Source organism: Rutidosis leptorrhynchoides, unplaced genomic scaffold (genome assembly GCF_046630445.1).
Source record: "Rutidosis leptorrhynchoides isolate AG116_Rl617_1_P2 unplaced genomic scaffold, CSIRO_AGI_Rlap_v1 contig213, whole genome shotgun sequence".
In the NCBI taxonomy this organism is placed as follows: domain Eukaryota; kingdom Viridiplantae; phylum Streptophyta; class Magnoliopsida; order Asterales; family Asteraceae; genus Rutidosis; species Rutidosis leptorrhynchoides.
Window position 1 is genome coordinate 36,541 of NW_027266462.1, and position 21,854 is coordinate 58,394.

At 33.9% G+C, this 21,854-nt stretch overlaps 3 protein-coding genes across 3 annotated transcripts; all 3 read right to left on the reverse strand.

Moving 5' to 3' along the window:
* Positions 1-8,989: 8,989 nt before the first annotated feature.
* LOC139881967 (D-aminoacyl-tRNA deacylase-like) lies at positions 8,990-12,195 on the reverse strand. Its single transcript, XM_071866352.1, has 9 exons — positions 12,079-12,195; positions 11,816-11,999; positions 11,604-11,746; positions 11,350-11,413; positions 11,131-11,183; positions 10,550-10,605; positions 10,090-10,164; positions 9,598-9,786; positions 8,990-9,077 (listed from the first exon to the last, which is right to left on the reverse strand). Exons 1-9 carry the CDS (start codon positions 12,181-12,183, stop codon positions 8,990-8,992), a joined length of 957 nt encoding a protein of 318 aa, XP_071722453.1. The 5' UTR covers positions 12,184-12,195.
* Positions 12,196-13,303: 1,108 nt separating this feature from the next.
* LOC139881964 (transcription factor BIM2-like) lies at positions 13,304-15,775 on the reverse strand. The gene is made up of 7 exons (XM_071866350.1): positions 15,655-15,775; positions 15,485-15,569; positions 15,024-15,093; positions 14,821-14,916; positions 13,749-14,182; positions 13,525-13,654; positions 13,304-13,405 (listed from the first exon to the last, which is right to left on the reverse strand). Exons 1-7 carry the CDS (start codon positions 15,773-15,775, stop codon positions 13,304-13,306), a joined length of 1,038 nt encoding a protein of 345 aa, XP_071722451.1.
* Positions 15,776-16,512: 737 nt separating this feature from the next.
* Positions 16,513-17,778, reverse strand: LOC139881965 (uncharacterized). The gene is made up of 3 exons (XM_071866351.1): positions 17,328-17,778; positions 16,999-17,223; positions 16,513-16,916 (listed from the first exon to the last, which is right to left on the reverse strand). Exons 1-3 carry the CDS (start codon positions 17,776-17,778, stop codon positions 16,513-16,515), a joined length of 1,080 nt encoding a protein of 359 aa, XP_071722452.1.
* Between the last annotated feature and the right edge of the window lie 4,076 nt (positions 17,779-21,854).

The following is a 21,854-nucleotide window of genomic DNA, read 5'->3' on the forward strand; positions in this document are numbered from 1 at the left end:
TGCCAGTCTTTTTCACCTTCACACAAGCTCAAAAGTGACAATAATATTGTCGAAAATAGACTCACTAGAGATGAACCCACCCTGATTATAAGAGATTATGGAAGGTAATCCGGATAATTGCATTTTTGGTACTTGAAACGGATTTTAGCTAACAGTTTGGTATTTTGAAATTTTTTTCTAACAAGTGGGTACCTATTTCGTTAAATTTTTATATTACCCTACTCGTTTCGACGAGGTGAACATCATGATGGTGTCGAAATTTCCAAATTTAAACCGTTTGTTGCAGATCTAACCTTAAAGTTTCGGTGACAAGGAGAACATCATGGTGGTGTCGGAATTTTCAAATTTAAACCGTTTGGTGCAGATATAACCTTAAAGTTTCGGTCACCGCACCTTTAAACTTAGATCTACACCAAACGGGTTTAAATTTGGAAATTTCGACACTGTCACGACGTTCACCACGTCCAAACAAGTATGGGAATGTAAATTTTTTCGAAATGCTACGATCATCTACGGCAGACTGTGGTGGTCGTTGGATTCTGGTAATTTTTTTATGAAGGTTGAGGATGATGACGTGTCACTTAGGCTAAGTCAACACGTACGTGTTGCATATGTGGAGCTGACTAGACAATACTTAACGGAATAATGGTACCACGTCAACGATTTTTTATGGTAGGTATGATTTTGTTAGAAATCTAACGGACCAAAACTTGATAGAAAAAAAATTTGAGATACCAAATTATTAGTAAAAGTTTGTTTTGAATACTAAAAATGCAATTATTTGAAAGATAACCTACTTATTATATTTTTATTGTTATACAGTAAAAAATAAATTAAATTAAATTAAAATAACTTTATTTTTTTTATATAAGTAATGTAAATTTAATTGATTTGTTGAGAAAGGTATAGATAATAAGAATTTTTATATTGAGTATCTAAATTTTACAGATATTATATTATTAAAATTAGTTTTTATTAAATTAGGTAGGGTTTTTGTATAGGGTGCAATTTTTGCACCAATTATTTCACCCTTAATCATAATAGTTGATTATTAATTTAAATGGTATGTTTGGAAGTCACCGTATAATTAGACGGTTGTGTAACTATTATATAATTACGTGTCTGTATATATAGTATGAGTTAATTTTTTTATGATGTTTGGTTAATATGGTATAATTACAAAGTAATTACAAATGTTATATTTGATTGTACAGTTGGTATTTATAATACTATCTCCGTCCTAAAATAGATGCAAATTTTAACATGCAATTTGCATTGCAAAATTTGCATCTATTTTGGGACGAAGGGAGTATTAGATTATATATAAAAAAATAAGTTGTATAATTACACCAATTCTTATGGGGAGGCCGGAATTGAAACTGTGTAATTACACTCTCCGAATTTCACGCAATTACATAGTCTCGCGTAATTACATGATTGTCCAAACGTGCCAAACCGTGTTGTTACCATGTAATTACACGCAATTACACAGTTCTTCAATTCCGAGGTGGCTTTCCGAACACACTTTCGGATCTATTTGGAAGTCAGGGTGTAACTATACGACCATGTAATTACTAGCGTGCAACATGCATGTAACTACGTACGAATTTCATCTTTTATTTTGTTTGGTTAATATGGTGTAATTACAAATGTTATGTTTCGTTCTCTAGTTGATAATTGTAATATTAGATTATAAATTTATAATATATAAATAATAAGAAAAAGAATTAAACCGTATACTTACCCAATTTATTTTGGGAAATGTCGGAATTAGAGCCTGAAATCAAATAAATACACCACAATTCAAATATGTCAAACTGAATAATTACCATCAACTACACACAAATCCTATTACACAATGGCTTTCCATGGAGCTCAAAGAAATAATTCGACTTTATTTTCTTATTATATTTAAGATGAGATAATTTAGCAACTAATGTACAGGATATTTTTTGTGAATTGAAATTTTGGGCCTCAACCGTTGGTGGGTTGAATCAAATACCCACATTCTATTCTGAGAGTTTGGTTTGCCCAAAATCAAGAGCGATACTTCCCAAAAAGTTTATTATTCTCTTCATTCGCCGCAGGGGAGATTCATCCAGCAGTCGATAATTTTCGGTTATGGCATAAGGTTTCAGTTTTTGCTGTTCGCAACTGACTTCAGGAGCATAGTTTTTTGGAGACAGCTTGTGTTTCTGATAGGACAGTCCAAGTGCAGGGGATAGATGTTAAATGGCTGGCAGCCTCCTTATATGGGTGTATTGAAAGTAAACTTTGATGCTTCCTTTTTTGGAGACAGCTTGTGTTTCTGATCGGTGGAGGATGCTCTCTAGGCAGAGACTATAATGCAGGTTCCGAAAGTGATTATAGAAGGTGATTGCCAGATTCTTGTGCACCACCTGCAATCCATGAGACGAAGCTCGGCTAGCCGTGGGCTGATGATAGAAGACATGAAAGTTTTAGCAAAGGATGGCAGTAAAATGGCTCGTTCTTTAGCCACACTAAGACTCGATCATTCCTCCCTAATGTTTGTTTTTCTTTGTAATTCCTTGCTTACTCATGTAGCCACTCTGGTCCTTAAAGGACGCTCATCAGTAATATTCAGGCAATGCCTCCTTTCAAAAAAAAAAAAAGATATATGTTCATCAGAAACCACATCATTTGACCATTTTCCAGCACATTAGAGAATAGAGATCCAGCCAATTTTCTTTTTTTATTTCGACGTGCAAGCACGTATCCTACTAATACTAACACCAGCTCGGGACAAAATTGATAAAAAAAAAAATATTAAATAAAAGAAAAAAAAAAATTATACTTATGATTTTATAGCAACGAAGATTTTTTGGACACAGCAAATAAATAAATAAGCTGCACATTACACCCCAAGCCAAGAAAGACATGAAAAAAATATGTATTTACCGGTATGATATATGACTAAAATAAACCTAAATTATCAATTGTTATAACGCTGTGTGAAATTGGACCTAAGACTAGTACAAGAAGAGAAGAGGAGATCACTCAGAATCTACAACAGGGAATAACTACCCTCCTCCATCCCCAATGTTTTACGGTAAAGCCTCCGATCAGCCTTTGCCATCCTTTCCGGACTACGATTCCATTCAGACTGTAATCTGCATATATAATCGACTAAAGTTACTTTAAAGAATAAAATAAGAAAATTTAGTTCATGAAAAAGTCGATGAAGAAATTAAAAAGTGTATCAAATGAAAGAATGTCGCACACTGGGAAGGCAAAGGAACGTGTGCTGGTTGTGCTACTATCTGATCTATGAGAAATGCTTCCGGAATACGCTATTGCCCCTGAATAACTTATCAGTCCTGGGCCAGCCATTGAGAAACTCGACTCCCCATTGTGACTATGTTCTTCTGATAATAATAATAGCTGATTACTACTACTTTGAGCCAACACTGGAACCTCATCGGGGCTACTCCGATGATCAGTTGCAAAAGAAGACTCGACATCCGAAGTATTAATGCTCTGTGTCTCCACCACCTTGCTATCATTATTATGATTATTTTCCGGACTGCTTTCTCCAGATTCACTCACCAACGTTTCCGAGATTGCCACAGCATCGCTTTCGTTCTCGGATTCATTACCTGGGACGGCCGATGATTCTTCTTCACTGTCATTCAATGCTTCTTCTTCTTCTTTTTCTTCTTCTTCTTTCGTAGGCTTAGTGCTGCTGCTGTCTGTCAACTCACCAGAAGCAGACTCAGAAACAGAAGCCAAAATAGTTTCCTCACATGGTTTAGCATCATGGCTGTTCATTTCTTCCTTACAACTTGTTTTCTGCATTCGAAATAATCCAATCTTAGTATAAGCAACCTACCATCATTTTCCGATACAGTGTCGCATTGTGAAACCAACTTTCTTCAACATTAACAGAAAAAGGAAAGGAAAATAGAAAAAAGCAGCATTACCTGAACAGATGGCTGTTCTACAGGCCAGCTGTCAATATTGGAAAACATGGAGTTACAGTTCTCAGGCTCAAGCTTTTCCAATGCAAACATATCTCCAAGTGAAATCTTTTCTTTTAAAACACCATCTCCAACATTTTCGTCATCAACCATATCATCACATTGATTCTCCATCTTTTTGCTGCCAGGATTTTCGGTTTCTACTGACAAATTCATCAAGTCATTTTTTTGTTTTCCTCCAATTAATTCATCGTCCTCTTCAGGAGGCGGAATAGTGCTGACGCTTTTCTCATCTTCACTACTCTCAAAGAAGAACTTCTCCTTGTTGGAAGGTACTCCTCCTTCATCAATGCAGATATCCTTCACGACATGATAGCTACTTTCTTTGTAACAAACGATAATCTCGGGTAGCTCACAGTCCGTAACACTTTTGTCTAAATAGAAGACCGAGTCCTCCTCGAATGGATTTCTAGAATAGTCGACATCATTGCTTTCATATGACAGTTGATCAACAATACCTCTGTTGCTCTTCCAATTCCTTTTCTGATTTTCAATCATGGTCCCATTCTCTTCTTTTAGTTCAGCCGATTCCAGCATTATGTCAATTCAACTCATTCAAAGGTTTATAATATCAGGTTCCTCAATCTCTGTAAGAAAAAAAAAGACACTGAGACTTGCATTTTCTGAGAATCACAATACATCTTTTGAATCAAAATTACATGATCGATGGTCACTTCTTGAATTAAAGATAATGGAAAAAAATTCACCAAAAAGGCCAAAGCAGCAAGCAAAAAAGATGATAACAGCTGATATGCATTGTCAAGTGATTTTCGATTTCTAAAGCAGTAATTTGATTAAACAAGTTCGAACTATATAATATCTGTATAGAGCATATTCCAAGACCAGGTCAGTCCAATGAAGGCCATGCTCAATCATTCCATAAGGAAAGAAGACTTTGAGAATAATATGGCTGTCCACTCGGTTCATTTTTAAGATAATAAACAAAAAAAGAACAGCTCTCTACATAAACAATGCACTAAAAGGAAGTAATCATACATATACCAATGAGTGGTTTTTTTTCTACTTTATGAAAATTAAAAGAGTATATTACAGAAAAGTCAAGTAGCAAATATCAACTGTTGCAGCCTTAATGCATAAACAATTTCTGTAAAAAGCTGTGTTTCATCCAAACCAAGAGAGGAAAAGAAAAGAAAACAGAACAGTATATATATAATAGTAGTAAAAAGATTTATTAATAATTGGGAATTACAGATCGGTCTTAGCACTTTAAAGCTTTTCAGCTTAGTATATGGAATCTTAAAGCCTGTCCTGGACATACAAACAGACAAAAGAGAAGTTGAAAACTTTAACCCAAATTTTCAAAAGCTACTAAACTCACAACAAAATTAATCTTAGTTTTAACCTTAATGACCCTATTTTTATTTAGCATGAAGAATGCCCCTATTTTTTTTCTTTTTAATTTGTCTTCTACCACCCAGAGCAGATCTAACTGTTGGGTTAAGAACAAAGAATACTTTGAAATCTAGAAACTAGAAAATACCAGGGAAATTTTTTTAATTTTATTTTAATTAGCTGCTGACTAGAATCTGGCGAGAAAAACCAGTAACAACAAAACAGAAGAGATCTGAATCAGATCCAAACAAAAGCATAAACCCTAAAAATTTAACCTTTTTACATAAACCGTCAAAAACTTACCTCAAGATAATTCGTCTCCCCCAAAAGAGACTTACCCCACCTGTTATCTTCCACCAATTAATCCCTACACAAGAACAAAAACAGATGAGATTTTTTTGAAGGGGAAAACCAGACGAATTGAAGAACAGGAATAATAGAGACAACCTTGTACACAAGTGATAAATAAATATTGACTCTTCTATCTAGTCCAGTCCCATTAATTAAAGGAGAGCAGAAATTGTTGAGATGAGTAAGGTTTTGCAGAGAGAGAAAAATACCAGTAGATAGATAGATAGAGAGAGAGAGAGCTTTAAAGTGTGAAATTCTACCTAATAAGTAAAGTAAAATTATTATGCATATGAATATGATATCTAGCTCTCTCTTTCAACATTAAATGACATTGGCAGAGAAAGAGAAACGGCTCTCAATTTTAATTTAATTTATTTATAGCATTAAATGACACCACCCCCACTCGCCAACTAAGAGAAATTTTACCAGTTTCCAGGATCAACAATTTTTTCCAGCAAAACAAAACAGTTAGAAGTACTAATACATAGAGAAATGGAAGAAAAAGAAAGTCAAAGCTTGGATATATATATATATAGAAATTAGATAGTGAATGAATAGAAATAAATAAAAACAGGTTGGCTGGCCTAGAGAGTCGTGCTTATGGGATAACTAACCTGTTGAGATCTCCTTTCCTTCCTTCTTAATACAGTAAGTAGAATTCTATTCTATTCTACTTTTTTTTTTAATAAAAAAAATCATCAAGATCTGTTTTTTAACAGTAATTAAATTAAATTTATGAGGAGGGAGGGGAGGCTGGCTCACACTGACAGAGATGTAGTATTGAAATGAAAAAAGAGGGAAACGTTGTTTATATGGCATTTCGACATTTGTTTGTTAGTAAATGATGTAAATATTACCACAAATTTTTCGATACAAATTATATATAAAAGTTTGTATTTATTTTGAGACGGTGATAGTATTAGATAGAATAATAGAAAAACTGAAATAGAGATGAGTACGTAGTGACTACACACAATTGCCAACTATAACTAACATTAACAACGACAATAACATCACTCATTCATCATGCTTATGATGTTCCACCTTCCTCTTTACACCTTTTGCTATTCTTCTTACTTGGACAGTATGATAGAGTTTGTTCAAGGGTCGATTTCGGTTCAAGATTGTATTTTAGCCATGAATTGATTTCTTGTCAGTTTTTCGTACGATTGGGTTGGATCTTTTTATGTACTTTTAACCGGTTCAAGTAATTATTAAGAAAAAATTTTAAGAACTGATGGTCGTGCTCGTTACTACGGTTCGATTTTGTTATTTTTACCAAAAGTATAACTATCACTACGATGCTCGTCTTCTATTTTCTGAAATTTTACTCGTAAATTTAGTTCAAAATTTGAGAAAGAAAAGTAGTCACTTTATTAATTAAAGAAAAACAAAACAAGAATCTTTCTTTATATATATATATTAATTTAATAATGTGGAAAAAGAAAAGAAAACAAATAAAGTATGCTTCACTTTGTTTGTTGCTTATAAAATTGAATTTCAAATGAAGTACTACTCGTACAATCACTGAGGTGGTATTCATTTTCTCTTGTTATTACTAGCCAGTAGTTTAGTTTCGTTTACATTAATTGCAGCCGTGCTGTCTTCCAGCCTTCCACTCCCATATTTGGTTTGGGCCCATTACACCCCTAAAAGGAATTAAGTTTTTTCATTATTTTTAAAATAAAATATGGAAATTTGATTAAAATTTTCAGGAGCTTTAATCCCTTGTGAAGTTGTGATTACTTTCCTTCAACTTTAAACAAACGCTTAATTAATATATAAAAAAAAAAAAAAACGCTTAATTGACTGACTAGTGACTATTGGAGGTCCAGACAGGCGATGACTCTAATGAAATATTATTTCATAATTTTTTAAATTGTCTTTAACGAACTTTAGCTTCAAAAGACGTTATATATGTATATCAGTATATGTAGAGATTGATATGTGATCTTAGTAAATTCTTAATAATGATATAATTAAAAGTCCCATTGACAGACATGAGAAGAGTTCAGGAAATATTGTTTGGCCATCATACATTCATATTCATTTGAAGGGGACTTGGTCGGCCAGCAATAAGGAAGGACTGTTTGTGGTCACCTTCACCTACATACATACATATTAAAATTAATAAAATTAAGAAAAGAAAAATGATCTACTAGAATATAACTACGCATCTGACCTGAGAAATATGACTTTTCATCATTATTATACTGTATGATTTCTCTTCTTTTATACACTCCATTGTTTATACTCTAGTAATTAATTATAGTTTGTTTTGGGAGAAGATTAAGAAAATTAATGGCAAGTCAGCTATGCCAAAAAAAAAAGTTGCATCCAAGAAATATGTCAAACACTTGATTGATTCATGATCCTATATATATAAACTACATGTCTTCCCATCCTTTTCTCTAACTCTAAAGTGTGGAAATTCACCCGTTGAGGTCAACTCTTTATGTCAAAACTTTAGTTGGTTCAAAGGATTTATTAACGCCTAGGCTAGTTTCTTTTGAATTTCAGCACCATCAATCATGAGAAGCATTTCATCTCAAAATATTTAGCATTATTTACATAAAAATGTGACATATATAATTTTGAGGGGCGGGTGGGGTAGTATAATATTACAATGGATTAATATAGTTTAATATACAATTGTAGTATAATATACGACAACTTGAGATGTACGTTTAAGTTATTACTTTCTTCAAAGTCAAACCAATATAATAATAGTTGGGTTCATAATTTTGATTCACTGCTTCTGATTTTGTGGATTAATCACTTTATAGAGTTTGGAGTTTAGTAAAAGGGAATGTACCAAAGGAGAATGCAAATGCAATTCTTCACTTATGAGAATTTTGGTTTACATTCTAACACGTAGGACGTATACTGTCATTAACTGAAGTCTCACATCACATATGTACAAGCTTCGATCTACACCATATTGAAAGAAAAGAAGCAAAACGACGTAGTTGTAATCTCCTCTTGACTTCAAATTAGGAGTATTATTATATTTTCTGTAAATTACAAATATGCCAACGTAAGTAACATAACAGAATCCATCGTCATTTCCACTACAGACTTGTGTTTCTCGATCTCAATGACATAACAACTGAAATATGCTATCTCTCTTATTTACCTCTATCTAGCTTTTGCTAATCACTTTCTTGTAAAGCAAGCAATTTCATTTTCTTTCTTTCCAGAATACTGTATTTTAGAAAAAGATCAAATCTAATCATTAACTCCACCTTACCACTAAAATTAATATCACGAGAGTGATCAAACTAAAATTAACAGAAGTCAATAGACTTCCCAATCTTGATGTTATGCTGTCCAAGAAATTCTGTTACTGCATTTCTTTGCCAACCCTTGAAACTCCTGCACAGTCACTCATACACATCAATTTAAATCCACATACTAATCTGCACACATTAATTAATTATAAAAGAAAATTCATACGTCGAATGAGATGCAACTGCATTTCAGAAAACACGACCTCATAACAAGTAGTTGAGCAATTTTTTCACATCATTTTATAGCCATATGTTCAGTTGTTAGTTGGACTAGGACCATCCATGAGAAAACATGCAGCTGGATTGATTGGATTGTGTATTTTTCTGGAAAATTCAGTTTTTTCTTTTACATATACCTTATTTTATGCTCAAGGATGGAAAACAAACAATAGACAAGAAAATAAAAACACAGCATTATTTTCGTCCTAAAAGAAAATAAATTATTAAATGCAAGTTGAGTTCAGTCAAATTTCTTCAAGTCAAGTGTAGCTCAAAATGTCAGAACATCCATGAACATTTTACTCAGGAGTGAGGAGAAGTCAACTTAATCTAACAAGGACCAAACTCAAAAGTAGAGAATTGAAAACTTGATTCAGAAAACTTACTTGTGATCGAGATGGGCCAAAATTTCTCCACCAGGAAAAGCTGATCTTGTCGCCTCATACGCAGCCATAATTGCCTGCTTCCAAGTTCCTCCAATACCACTTGCACTTGAATCAGTCTTTGATTGGCTTGGATCTTCCATAGGCAAGGAATATGAAGAAAGTAGGTGGCCCACCCAAACATTATCCTTCCTGAAATTTTATAACATTGAACTTGTTCATAACATGGCAAACAAATAAATTCCATACAGGTTAAAAGGTTGCAGTGAATTGTAATAATGACATGAAATTGTAAGTAGCCGTATAAATAATGCAAACGTCTAGAAAAAGATATGAAAAGATGATAACAAGTCTTATGTAAAGCAGGAGCAGTAGAAATTAGAAAATATTATAGACTCATTTCAAAACTCAAATGACTTTGTACAGAAAAGTTCATAAAACTTGCATCTAAGAGATTTCACAGGAATAAAAGGAAGCAGATGAGCTGAGACTCACAGAACTATGTCCATATGACGAGGGGCATAATGACCACCCCCTATCCCAATAAGGACTTTGTTCTTGTTGCTCTCACTATTTTCAGATAGACAGAAAAATGAGGTTAGACGCATCATCAAGAAGAAGAGCCAATATACTACGAAAGCATATGTCTTTTTAAAAGCAATGAAGGTTCACATGAAATTTACCAAGTATGGATTATTTAAGATGAGAACATATCCAAACAAAACAAAACCCATATATGTTACACATTTTCAACCTTTTCATTTTCCTAATGACTAGAAGAGAACTAAATAAATGTAAACCAATGTATCAGTCCCTTAGTACCATTTAAGTTGCTAATATGCTTCTCAAGATTGTTAAACATAGTTAATCCTCCACTAACAAAAACTCCCAGCCTATCAAAGTTGCTAGAAGATCAATACGTTCTGGTTGTAATCAAAGACTATAGCGTCCTTACCAGTTCCAATTTCCCACAGCAGCTCCTCCACCAAGGCCAAGACCTTCCCAGATTAACTGCATGGAAAGACAAACAAAATCTGTCAAATGAATTCCCTTAATACTCTGCAAATTATGATTATAAGGAACAAAGTCAATGCGGACGCCATTTAGGAGACATTTTGAAGCAGGTATAGTATCTGATGAAAGATCTCATTTCCCATTAATTATGTGAATAAGTAATACATACTTTAAAAACAAATACATACATTCAGGTATCACATAAGTAGCCCGGCATTGTGTCGTTGATCTTGGTTGAAACCAATTCATTTGATAACACCATCCACAAATGCACCTTACAATGGATACAGAACTCGAGGATAACCAAAATAAACAAAATAAAAACAGTAAGGTGCACTCATATAAACATAGTGATTTGCGCTCACTGTCTATATTTTTCTTTCGATTGAAAACGTATTCTCTAATCACTAATGATACTATCTACGAAAACGTCTTGCATTCACAGAGTTCAAGGATGACTAAAACAAAGACACATAAACAGTAATAATATATAAAGATTAAAGATCATGGATATCTACACACTTGGGCTATGACTTGAGCAGCATCTTGCCGCTTCCAGTATTCTTCTGTACTACCTGTATCAATTAGAATCAATGAAGTGTAAGATAATGGTGCTAGGAGATTAGCCAGAAGAATTTCAATGCTTTACTTGTGCATAATAGCCCAATATAATTTCATAGCAAGGATAATAGCTAGTTGAGAAGAAGTGCAGAATCTAGATAATGATTTAAAGAGCCATACCAATTTCTAGAAACATAGTTGGCTTATCTGTGACTGGTCCATGATGAGTTGCCTCCATTGTAATCTATGTTCAGAATTAATTAAAAATCCAATGTAAGAAACCAATTAATACAGCTCCATCAATCTGTTTATACCCCAGAAAACAAGTCTACTCATTTTCTTCAAATTCAGGAACAACAAAAACAAAAACGTGAAGCAAATGTGAAATGCTACTCTCCATATTGCAATAACAAAAGAAAAAAAGGAGAATATACCTCAAATTCAGGAAGTAAACTATGAGAAGCTGCAATTTTCTTCAATAGCCTCAACCAAGAACCCATTCTGGGATTAGGAAGCGCTGCCCATCCAGCTTTCCCTCCTTGAGGCAGGGCATCTCCGTCACACAAATGGGGAACTCCTACAATCAAGTAAATAATATCGTCATTTGATCAGAAACCATCACAGAATAGATTTATTTCATAATTACCAATAGGATGAATGGTAAGCGCAGGCTTATTCGAAACAGCAGTATGCTTGCTTAAGAATATGATCTCATCAACAGTTTCACCAGTAGCTTGTTCCCAACGGAGGTCCAAATTATCCTCAACAATAATTCTATTGTTATGTTGCAACAATCTCACTTCTCCATTGGCGTAGCTCTTCATGTCATCCTAACATTTAATTACTAAAATATTACTAAAACCCAACAGAACAGATCAAAGAGAGAGAATCGATCGTTGAAATGCAAACCTGGAGTGAGGAGGGAGCTGGGTTCCATCCAGGCATGGCTAACAAGGCAGTAGCTGGATTGATGGAAGCAGGATCAATGGTTGTCGACACGATAAGCTTGACCATGTTGATTTTCTGAGTGTGAATTATTGTTGTTGATTCTACTGCTGTAGTATGCTACTAGAGAAGAGGACGCCAATGATCTTCTAATGTTGTTGTTGTTGTTCAATAGGTGTAGGAGGTGGGATTGGGAACAAATGATTTTCCTCGAGAGGAATAGCATAGCAATGATCTTCGTAATAAATTTTCTACAGCAAGCAAGTCCACGAAATCTACTACGATGTATTTTACAGGAGCATAATGGGCCAACTAAGAAATCATAAGCCCATTAAACCAGGTCCACAAGACGCACACTTTTTTTTTAGAAGTACAAGAAGCACACTATATCCTCCAAAAACTGATCCACGAAATGTAAGTGCTGTCAATTTATGCGACTTTATCTCATTTTGGTACGACTTGCTAAATGTAATCTTATTTATTGATGTGGCTGGCTGGCTCTTTAAATACTTGTGCATCGAAATAACGAATTCCAAGTTTTACTTGTTATCCTTTTTAAAGGTGCTCGTAAGTCGTAACTGCTTCTTCTACAACTTGGCGCAAGTTCAGAGAGATTTTATGACACGACACATTGTTCGGTGAGGGTACGCTCCTGGCCGGCCCTTGGTCATTTATCAATGAACCCAGACTCCCCAATACAGCCTGTTGCTTCTGACCTTTTATGATATCATACGTTGATTCTCAAATAATCACAATAAAAGGTCATGTTTTTGCCATCAAATCTAAGAGATAAAGACTAAAGAGGAACCCTTAAAAGGGACGAAATAAATTGAAGCAATGAAATTTACGAGTACACAGAACATAAAATAAAATAAAAAAAATTGAAGTAAATATCTCTTCTTTACATGTATATATTATACTTGGCACTTAAATTTGGAAGATAATCAGTATTACCAATGACTAATGAGCACCATAATCAATTCAGCCATAGATCTTTGAAGACGTGACATGACTATTCAGTACTCGAAACTCAAGACAGGGCAAGAATCAACACAAACCTCTCCTTGTCGTCAAAAATATCATCAAGATCAAGATAATTACATCATTATACGTCAGCATCTACAGATCATCATCGTTCTTCAATAAATTAAGACTATTCCCTTCTTGTGCAAACAATCACCAATCTAATTTACGTCTTTAGTCGTTTATGTGCTTGATCAGAGCCCTCTCCACTGCTCATTGCTCTAAGATGAGTCATCGTTTGATTACTAAGGTGAGGATTCTCTGCGTCCTGGAATATACAGTAAAATATTAGTAGTAGTTTAATATGGTTGCTTTTGAAATCTGTTAACCCAAATCCTAAGCAAGCTCAAAGAAGAACAACAATTCAATTTCTGGATATATATGCACCTTAGTAGCGGATGCTCCAGAGGCCAGCCCTCTATTTGCACGTTTACCAAGATCAATCTGCACTGAAACATTGGCATGTGATAGGTCAACACCAGCAGTCTCCAAGGCTTGTGTCAGATTGTTTAATAACCTGCATTGAACCAGGTTTAGGTTTACCGATAACTGTTGAGAAATTACTAGGCATGCAAATTGAAAACATTGCAAGAAAAATTATAAGTACCCACCCTTGGGAGTAAACACTAGAGATGCTGATGGTCCCTCCTTGAATTTCGAGCTCCTCGTGTTGATTCAACGATTCCCCGCTAACTTGACACTCGGCTGACTGGCCATCGGAAATTACTGGTCTTTGCTGAGGATGCACAATTCCACCATCAAATTGGGTGGGAGCATATATGTTTGCTTGTTGCATAGAAGGCATGGGTAGAGCTAATCCTTTGTTTGCAAACTCAGGATGGTGGTGGTCCATTGCTTTGCTGGAAGAATCTCGGTTTGGGTCTGACTCTATGACTTGTTGTGCACTTGCAAGCATTGCTGGGGCTATACTGAGGTTATTTTCATCATGTTTCGCAAGATAGGTTGTTGGTCCTGGACCAGAACCATTTTTTATTGCCTGTGGTGGGGGACCCACAAGATTTTGGGCACGCCAGTGACTATTTCTCTGTTTGAAGCACAAACAAAACAAGAATGTTGATTAAACGAAAGAAGTTATGCAGAGGGTAATATTCAAATTAATCATCTGTGTGCTCTTCAGAGCAAATAAAATATATTTCGAGGAATTGACGTCATTTAAAATGCACTCCCAATCCCCTAAATACTTTGCTCAAAAGAGATCTTTGAAATGCATTCCCGATCTCCTGAATTCTTTATTCAAAAATGGCAAGAAAATGAACAGGAACACAGAGACATAAGCAGCCAGGTCCTTTACGACAATAAATTACTCCCTCCGTCTCACAATACATGACATTTTGCATTTTTAAGTTCATCCAAATACACATGTATCTAGTCAATAATCTTCACTAGATACATGTATATTTGGATGGACCTAAAATGTAAAATATCATGTATTGTGAGACGGAGGTAGTACTAAAATAATAACTCAGTGAAGTCTATATTGTATACACGAAACCAGGAGAAAGAACCTCCAACAAGAGAAAACAATCCCAAGAGCACAACCCTACTGATCAATGTTTGCTTTAGAAAGCCCAAACCTTTTTTAGATCAAAAGATAGAGAAACATAGGAAGATAAAATTTTGTGTTTGTTCAATCACAGAAAAGTAGTAGATATCACAGCTTACCCATGGCATCAACTTCATTGGCTCAGAACCCCACCCCTGAAAGGAACCTTCATACTTCTGTACCTTCTCTTGTAAATACTGGACATATTCAATGACCTGCATATCAAAATTCGAGAATAGTGTCTCAGTAAATATATGACAAAACTTCGCCGCAAACAAAGAACAAATAGTGTTCCATAGCTCATTTCAACTAGACCAAGTACCTCTAACAGGAATGATGCTGTATCTCTCTTTTGCTCGCTGTGAGGGATTATTTCTCTTAATACCTGAAATCTAGAAAGGGGGGGGGTGGGTGGGGGTGGGGAATGATAAGCATTCTCAGTGGGACAGTGATATAATGTTATCAACATAAAAGGATGCTTCAAAACAGAATCTAAATAAATAAGAAAGATACAGGGAGAAAGAAAAAAACGAAAGAACAAAGCCCTCAAGTTGTGCTAGAAGAATTCCATCATTCAAGGCGTAAGACTATAAACATGGCAACGCACTTATCAGCGTCGACTATGGTTGTTCTAAACAGACAGAATTCTTTAGTACAAATACATCAACTAAAAGAAATTACATCGACACCCAAAACCAAAAGCTTGATGGTAAACTAGTTGTTCCCTGTGTTCGATATAACATAGCATAACTTAACAAACCGAAATTGTGAAAAAGAAAATACCTTTCATTGATTTTGCTTCTTCTTCGCTGCTCGGTTACCGAATGTTTGGATCTAATTGCGTAAGCTTTATCAATATTCTTCCCATCTGCTACCGAAATTCGATAATCAAATGAGTTTTGTAAACAATTGAATGACAATAATGAATGAAATGAATCAAAGCAGATCTGCACCTTGAATGGAAGTGGAGGTGTTGTTGGCGGCGGAAGAGGGGTTTCTCTTGGAAGCGAAGTCGTCATCGTCGTATTCATCGTCTTCATGGTTTACTTTAGCTCCTCCACCTCCTCCTCTCATCATAGCTTGTGAAATCAGCGAGAGAGAGAACCGACCGATCAGCTTCTTCTTCTTCTACAGCTCTGTTTCGTTTCCTCAGCGATACAGTGTGTTTATGTTTTTGAAATGCTTAGGAACTTATTTATTTATATTGTTAAATAAAAAAGAAGCGCACAACACAAATACTAAAAGAAATTGTTTGTTTGCGTAGTGAAAGTGGAAGAGTGTAATGCCATGTGACCGCTCATGTGTTTCCCGTGACTTCATTGTCATCAATTCCATTTCATAATTTTGGATTTCTTCCTCTCATCTCAGTACGAGATTTCATTTTGAGACATTATTAATTTACTTTTTTTCTTTTCTCTTTTATAAAATACTATTTCCGTCTAATAGATAGACTAAGGGTGCATTTGTTTTTTTTTTTAAGATGCCTGAATTTAAATATACACCTAAATATTAAGATGTAATATCTAAATTTGAATAAAAATTTATTAAGACGGTTTGTTTTTTTAAAAATCTGAATGTATCTTAATTATATTTTTTTCTTTAAAAAATAATTATATTAAATAATAACACCAAAAAAATTAATAGTAAAATTCAATTATTGAAATGATCAACATGTAATGCAAGTTATTTTTAGAAGAATTAAAAACACTCCTAGTAATATTATATATAAATAGTTAAAATATTAAATTTTCAATTATTGCTTCTTCTCTGCATAAGTTGAAGCGCAATATCGTCTTCAAATTTTCCATAAACTAGACATCTTCAGTTGTCCAATTAGTTCTATATGCTTCTTCCGGATTTTCTTCTTGTTGTTCTTCGTCGAATATTATTTGAGCAGTGTCAAAATGATTGAACAGATCATCGTTAATACGCTCCTTCCTAATGAAATTATGAACTGCAAAACAAGCAATAACAACATCTCTTTGAACATTAAAATCATACGGAGCCATTTTGTCCAATATTGGGAATCTTGCTTTTAAAACTCCAAAAGCTCGTTCAATAACATTTCTGATTCGTGCATGGGCATGATTAAACTTTTCTTCTTTAGTTGTAGCACGCCTACGACGATAATCTCCTAACCAATATCGAACATTACGATATGGCGTTAGAAATCCTCGAGTACTTGGATATGCAGCATCACATAGATAATATTTATCTGAAATTACAAAAAAAGAAAACAAAATAATTAGTCAAAACATAAAGCTAAAACCTAATTTCAATGAGTTTCAATTACATACTTGGAGGAGGGAATGAAAAACAATTATCTGGATTAGATAATATATCTCCTAGAACTCGTGAATCATGGGCCACTCCTGCATATACATATGTGAAAATCATGTTGAAGTCACATATTGCCAAAACATTTTGATAACATTTTCCCTTTCCTCTTCCTCTATAAGCAATTTGTTGATCAAGTGGGATAATAGCATGTACTAGTGTCCCATCAAAAGCTCCAACCGCTCCTACAAAAATAAAGAAACAAAAAAACTTAAAACTTTAATTATAATATTTTGGTAGCTTATAATTACATTAAATATATATATTACTTTAAATATTTTACGTATACTTTTATGACTACCAGGAATATCGAAATTAGGATCAAATGTTGTAGGCATTATCATCTCTTTTATAAACTCCATTATTGTTTCAAGAACTTCATGAAAATACTTGTGAATAGTATGTGAAGAGTGTTGAAATCTTCTCTTGACAACAACAAAACGTTCATTATGTGCTATGATGGTCAAGAATGTTGCTAGCTTTTCTTCAACGCTTATGTGTTTACTATCTTTGATCCATTGCTTCTGTTTAAAATGATCGCATAAACGAACAAATGCATCACGAGACATCCGCATCAACTCTATGCATTGTGTATTTGAGCCACGCAATAATTCCAAAGTGTATTTTACACCAGATAGAGATGATGTATTGTCTTTAGTTCTTGGCATTTGATTGGATCGAAATCGATCAACGTACCAATGAATGATTATTAAGAGTATAAGTTGGTCTTCAATGTCCATGTTAAATCTGCTGAAAAATATAGAAAAGTCTCAACATGAAAATCGATGATATAAAATTAAAATATCCAAACATGAAAATATCCCAATATAATGTACAATGAGAATGACAACAAAATATATTAATAAAATTTTATAAACTAATTGGGTGAATCAAATAAATCCTATTTTTTTCCCCACAACCTTAACCCAATTCTCCATTGCATTAACTTCCTGCATTTTCATCCATGCTTTCCTGTAGCTATCACCTTCACAAATTACCAATTGTTGCACTATATAAAGGCTCTTCCCATCCGAGTCCATCCAATTTCTCCATACATTCCTCAACATCAAGAGCAATGTTTTTTTTAATTATTAACTCTAATGCAGTGCACATCTTGTCATCTATTTCTGATTGAGATGCCAATTTTCTTTTTTTTCCTAATTTTGATCCTCCAGGCATGGTAGGTTGTGATGGAGAATTGTTAACATCTTCATCATTTTGGCTAGTTTGATTACATTCTTCTTCCGTAGCATCTACATCTATGAGAGGAGATGAAGATGAGGCATCTGGTCTAGGAATATTACTACTAGGACTCCAACCAAATAATCTAGATGCAGTAGTGCCCTCAAAAAGTGCCTTACAAAGATCCGAAAAAAGCAAAGGTGAACTTTTGAGTATTTTTGCTTTCGGATGACCCTATATCAATAAAGCAAAACATAAAAGATATTAATATAGAACTATAATAATTAATATTACGAAGTAAATTAAGAAATTTGACGTATAACCAACCTGTATGTAGTCGTCCCATTCAGCACTTGTCATATTAATGGCGTGAGTTACAGGATCATAAATGTTTCCTGTTTTTTTAGTTAAAGGCAAACATAGTGTATATTTCTCCTTCAGGTAATCATAATGATTTTTCATTTGTTTTTGATTGACCACAAAAGCATGAGTAGTTTCAAGAATTTTTTTGACTTTATTCCCTGAGTCTGATTTCAAACTACTTCCAAGTCTTCCATTCAAAGCTACTTCTTCAATACATATTTCTAAGAAAATTTTTACTACCTCCATTTTCTTCCAGCTTATCCTTTGAGTTTCAGTAGATTGTTCCATCTCTGAAATATGTGTGTATATATATACCAAATACCAACAATATAAAATACGAATAATCTCATCGAAGAATTATTCAAAAGACGATTTTTGGATTAAAAAATCCTGAATTTCCTTTCATATTCAAGATTAAATATCAAATTTATATATTCCAGTATTTGATAATTGACAAAAATATTCATATACGAACAAAACATGGCTTTTACTTTTGACCTGACTTTCACTTTTGATTCAATATTCATCTTTGCTTTTTGATTCGTAAACCAATCATCATACAATAATTACACGTTCAAAAAAAGAAAAACTTATAATTAATATACAAATAAGAATTTTAAAATCTTACCGAGAATGAAAATTGTCGAGAGATTGAAAGTAAGTTTTGTAGAGTCTTGGATCTTGAATCAACCTAGATTAGGAAGAAGGCTGCTTAAAAACAAAAAAAAAAAGTTTGTGAAGATGTGTGCTGTAACAGCATGAAGAAAATAAAAAGTATGTTAACTAATTAATTCCCAAATTTGTGAAGACGTGCTACAGCAGGAAAAAACTAAAAAATATTTTAATTAATTAATTATAGTGTTTAATTAATATCTGAATTCTATTAAATTGGGAAAGTGTCACTTAATAGATAAGATCTTTTAAGAGATAATAAGTAGATTTTTTATTTAAAAAACAAACACTCTTAATGGGCCAAAATCTGAATCATTAAGATTAAGAGGTGTATTAAGATCCATTAAGTTCAAACAAACAGAGCCTAAGTACAAATCAATGAGTAATCGATATCATCCCTTGAATATATAAATCAAAAAGATCAAGTTAATTCTAAAGAATCGATAGACCTATAAAATATTCACTTTAGATTCAGACTCAAATGTGTAAAATTGAACTCATGAGTTGAAATTTGTAGTTGTACAGAGCTTAATCCAAAAATATGTTCACATCTCTTCTTAGTTTCTCTCAAAAACTCGACCCACGCTTTAACACACTTCCTCCATCTCAAATCGACCACTGCCCCTCCGCTGCCTACCTCGGTACGCGCCGCCACTATAGCACCGTCGACAACCACCTCAAATCGACCGCTTCACACCGAATCTCCTCATCAAACCCACATAATTGATTGATTATACTTTGACTTAAGCTGAGCATATGAAATCCAGATCGTTAATAGCAGTAAACGACTAAGCAAAGAAGGAAGCTTAATTAGATCAAGACTTGAATTTAGACCCAAACTCGGAGCTGAGAAGAGGTGTGGAGGTTGTGGTCGAGATTTTAGTGAGAGGATGAACTAATAAAATAGAAAGAAACGATTTATTGTTCATTAACTTTGGTTATATATATTTTGGTTATATATACAAGAGGGTAAAATTATAATTCGCCGCATGCACTGTAGCTCAGCCTGTTGGAGTTTTCTTAGACTCTCATTTTTCACAAAATTTTGTGAAAATTTTCAAAAAATTGAAAAGGAAAATTTACAATCGAACGAATTCCCAACAAAATGTAAAAATTTTGTGAAAAATAAATTTACCTATCGAATTTGGCCTAATTTTATTTGTGTTTATGAATAGCGATTGAATTAGGACTATTAGCTTTGTTTCATTGACTGATATGAATCATTAGATCTTTCATGAATAGTATTTGAAAAGTAATTTAATTTTGACCGATCTTTTAAGGCATTTGGATTGTCCCTTTTTTAAATCAGACTCAATTCCTTTTCATTTTTTTCTAGATCAACTTTTTCTAGAGAATTCTTCATTCTTCTTCTTCTTTTTCATACTCCGATTTCTTCTCCGAATTTTATGCAAGTTTCATTTGTCCACTCATCTTCTGTTATTAGATCTATTGCCATTCTCATATTCCTCTTCCCAATTTCAAATTATCTCTCTCTCCTTTCTTGTGTTGAGTGTGCCAAACAGGTGTTGCCGATTCATTTGTTGCTGCTAGTGGTCATCGAAGATTACTGCCACTGTCGGAAGTTTCGTAAGATCCGTTCCCTCCATCACTTTTTTCTTTTCGTCATTTGATATAGTATTTTTATCTCTTCTCTTACACTTTTTCGTTCCTGTGTTTGTTGTTAGGGAATGTCGGAAGTTTGTCGCTTCAAGCCTTCAACGGCCTCACTCGCTCTCCTCTGTAATTAATACCATTTGAAAATATATCAAGTTAACTTCTTTTTGGCGTTTATTATTGTAGACATCTGACACATGCCACCATTTTACATGGAAAAATTAAAGCAGGCATTGCAGTCAAATTTCTCAAAGTTCAATTGCGTTAGATTTTGGCCATAAACATCTAAAGTGAAAGTGATCATATTGTTGGTTATGGAGCTTTAATTAGCAGAGTGATATCTGTTATCGGAAGATTTTAGAGTTTTAAAGATGGACATTCAGTCTAAAAGAAAAAAAATTGTAATTATATTTTTATATTAACTTCCAAGCATCGATTGAGCCTAATATATAGAGCAGAATGCGATCAGTTGGGAACAAATCTTAAGTTAGATGCAATAACTATTCTTGATTTTTTTTTCTTGCGCTGAGATGCCTGATGTATTAAACTTTGCTATAGGTGTACGGGTTTTATGATGAGTGCTAGAGGAATTATGGAAATGATAATGCATGGCGGTATTGTACAGAGTATAGATATTTTTAACTATCTAACACTTTCAACTATTATAGATGGGACTGTAAGCCTCTATCTCCTCCTCCCTACACAGTTCTTCTTTCTTCCACTCAATTCTCACTTTCTTTAACAAACAGAAAGTGTCGTACTTCAGAATATTAGTTTGCTTATGTATTTTCTCTGGAATTTTTGCAGGTTCTTTGTTTCCATGGTGGTCTCTCTCCCGATTTATAAAGAATTGATCAGGTCATCTCTACTTCTTATCTGGCTTAGATATTACGATTGCTGATTTTACTTCCTTCATGAATTATGCCTGAAATTGTTGAAGAGTGATGAAATAAGTTAACAAGATATTGGCTATCTACAAGGAATA

Bases quoted from the DNA above. Each gene is read 5' to 3' on its own strand.
- LOC139881965 (XM_071866351.1), bottom strand. From the start codon at position 17,778: ATGGACATTGAAGACCAACTTATACTCTTAATAATCATTCATTGGTAC. The intron at 17,224-17,327 runs GTATACGTAAAA...TTATTTTTGTAG, and splicing joins TATTCCTGGTAGTCATAAAA to GAGCGGTTGGAGCTTTTGAT. The intron at 16,917-16,998 runs GTATGTAATTGA...TTGTAATTTCAG, and splicing joins TTTTTCATTCCCTCCTCCAA to ATAAATATTATCTATGTGAT.
- LOC139881964 (XM_071866350.1), bottom strand. From the start codon at position 15,775: ATGAGAGGAGGAGGTGGAGGAGCTAAAGTAAACCATGAAGACGATGAA. The intron at 15,570-15,654 runs GTGCAGATCTGC...TTTCGGTAGCAG, and splicing joins CACCTCCACTTCCATTCAAG to ATGGGAAGAATATTGATAAA. The intron at 13,655-13,748 runs GTGGGTACTTAT...GGTTCAATGCAG, and splicing joins TCTAGTGTTTACTCCCAAGG to GTTATTAAACAATCTGACAC.
- LOC139881967 (XM_071866352.1), bottom strand. From the start codon at position 12,183: ATGGTCAAGCTTATCGTGTCGACAACCATTGATCCTGCTTCCATCAAT. The intron at 11,747-11,815 runs GTAATTATGAAA...ACTTGATTGTAG, and splicing joins GCTTACCATTCATCCTATTG to GAGTTCCCCATTTGTGTGAC. The intron at 11,414-11,603 runs GTATATTCTCCT...TTCTGAACATAG, and splicing joins GTTTACTTCCTGAATTTGAG to ATTACAATGGAGGCAACTCA.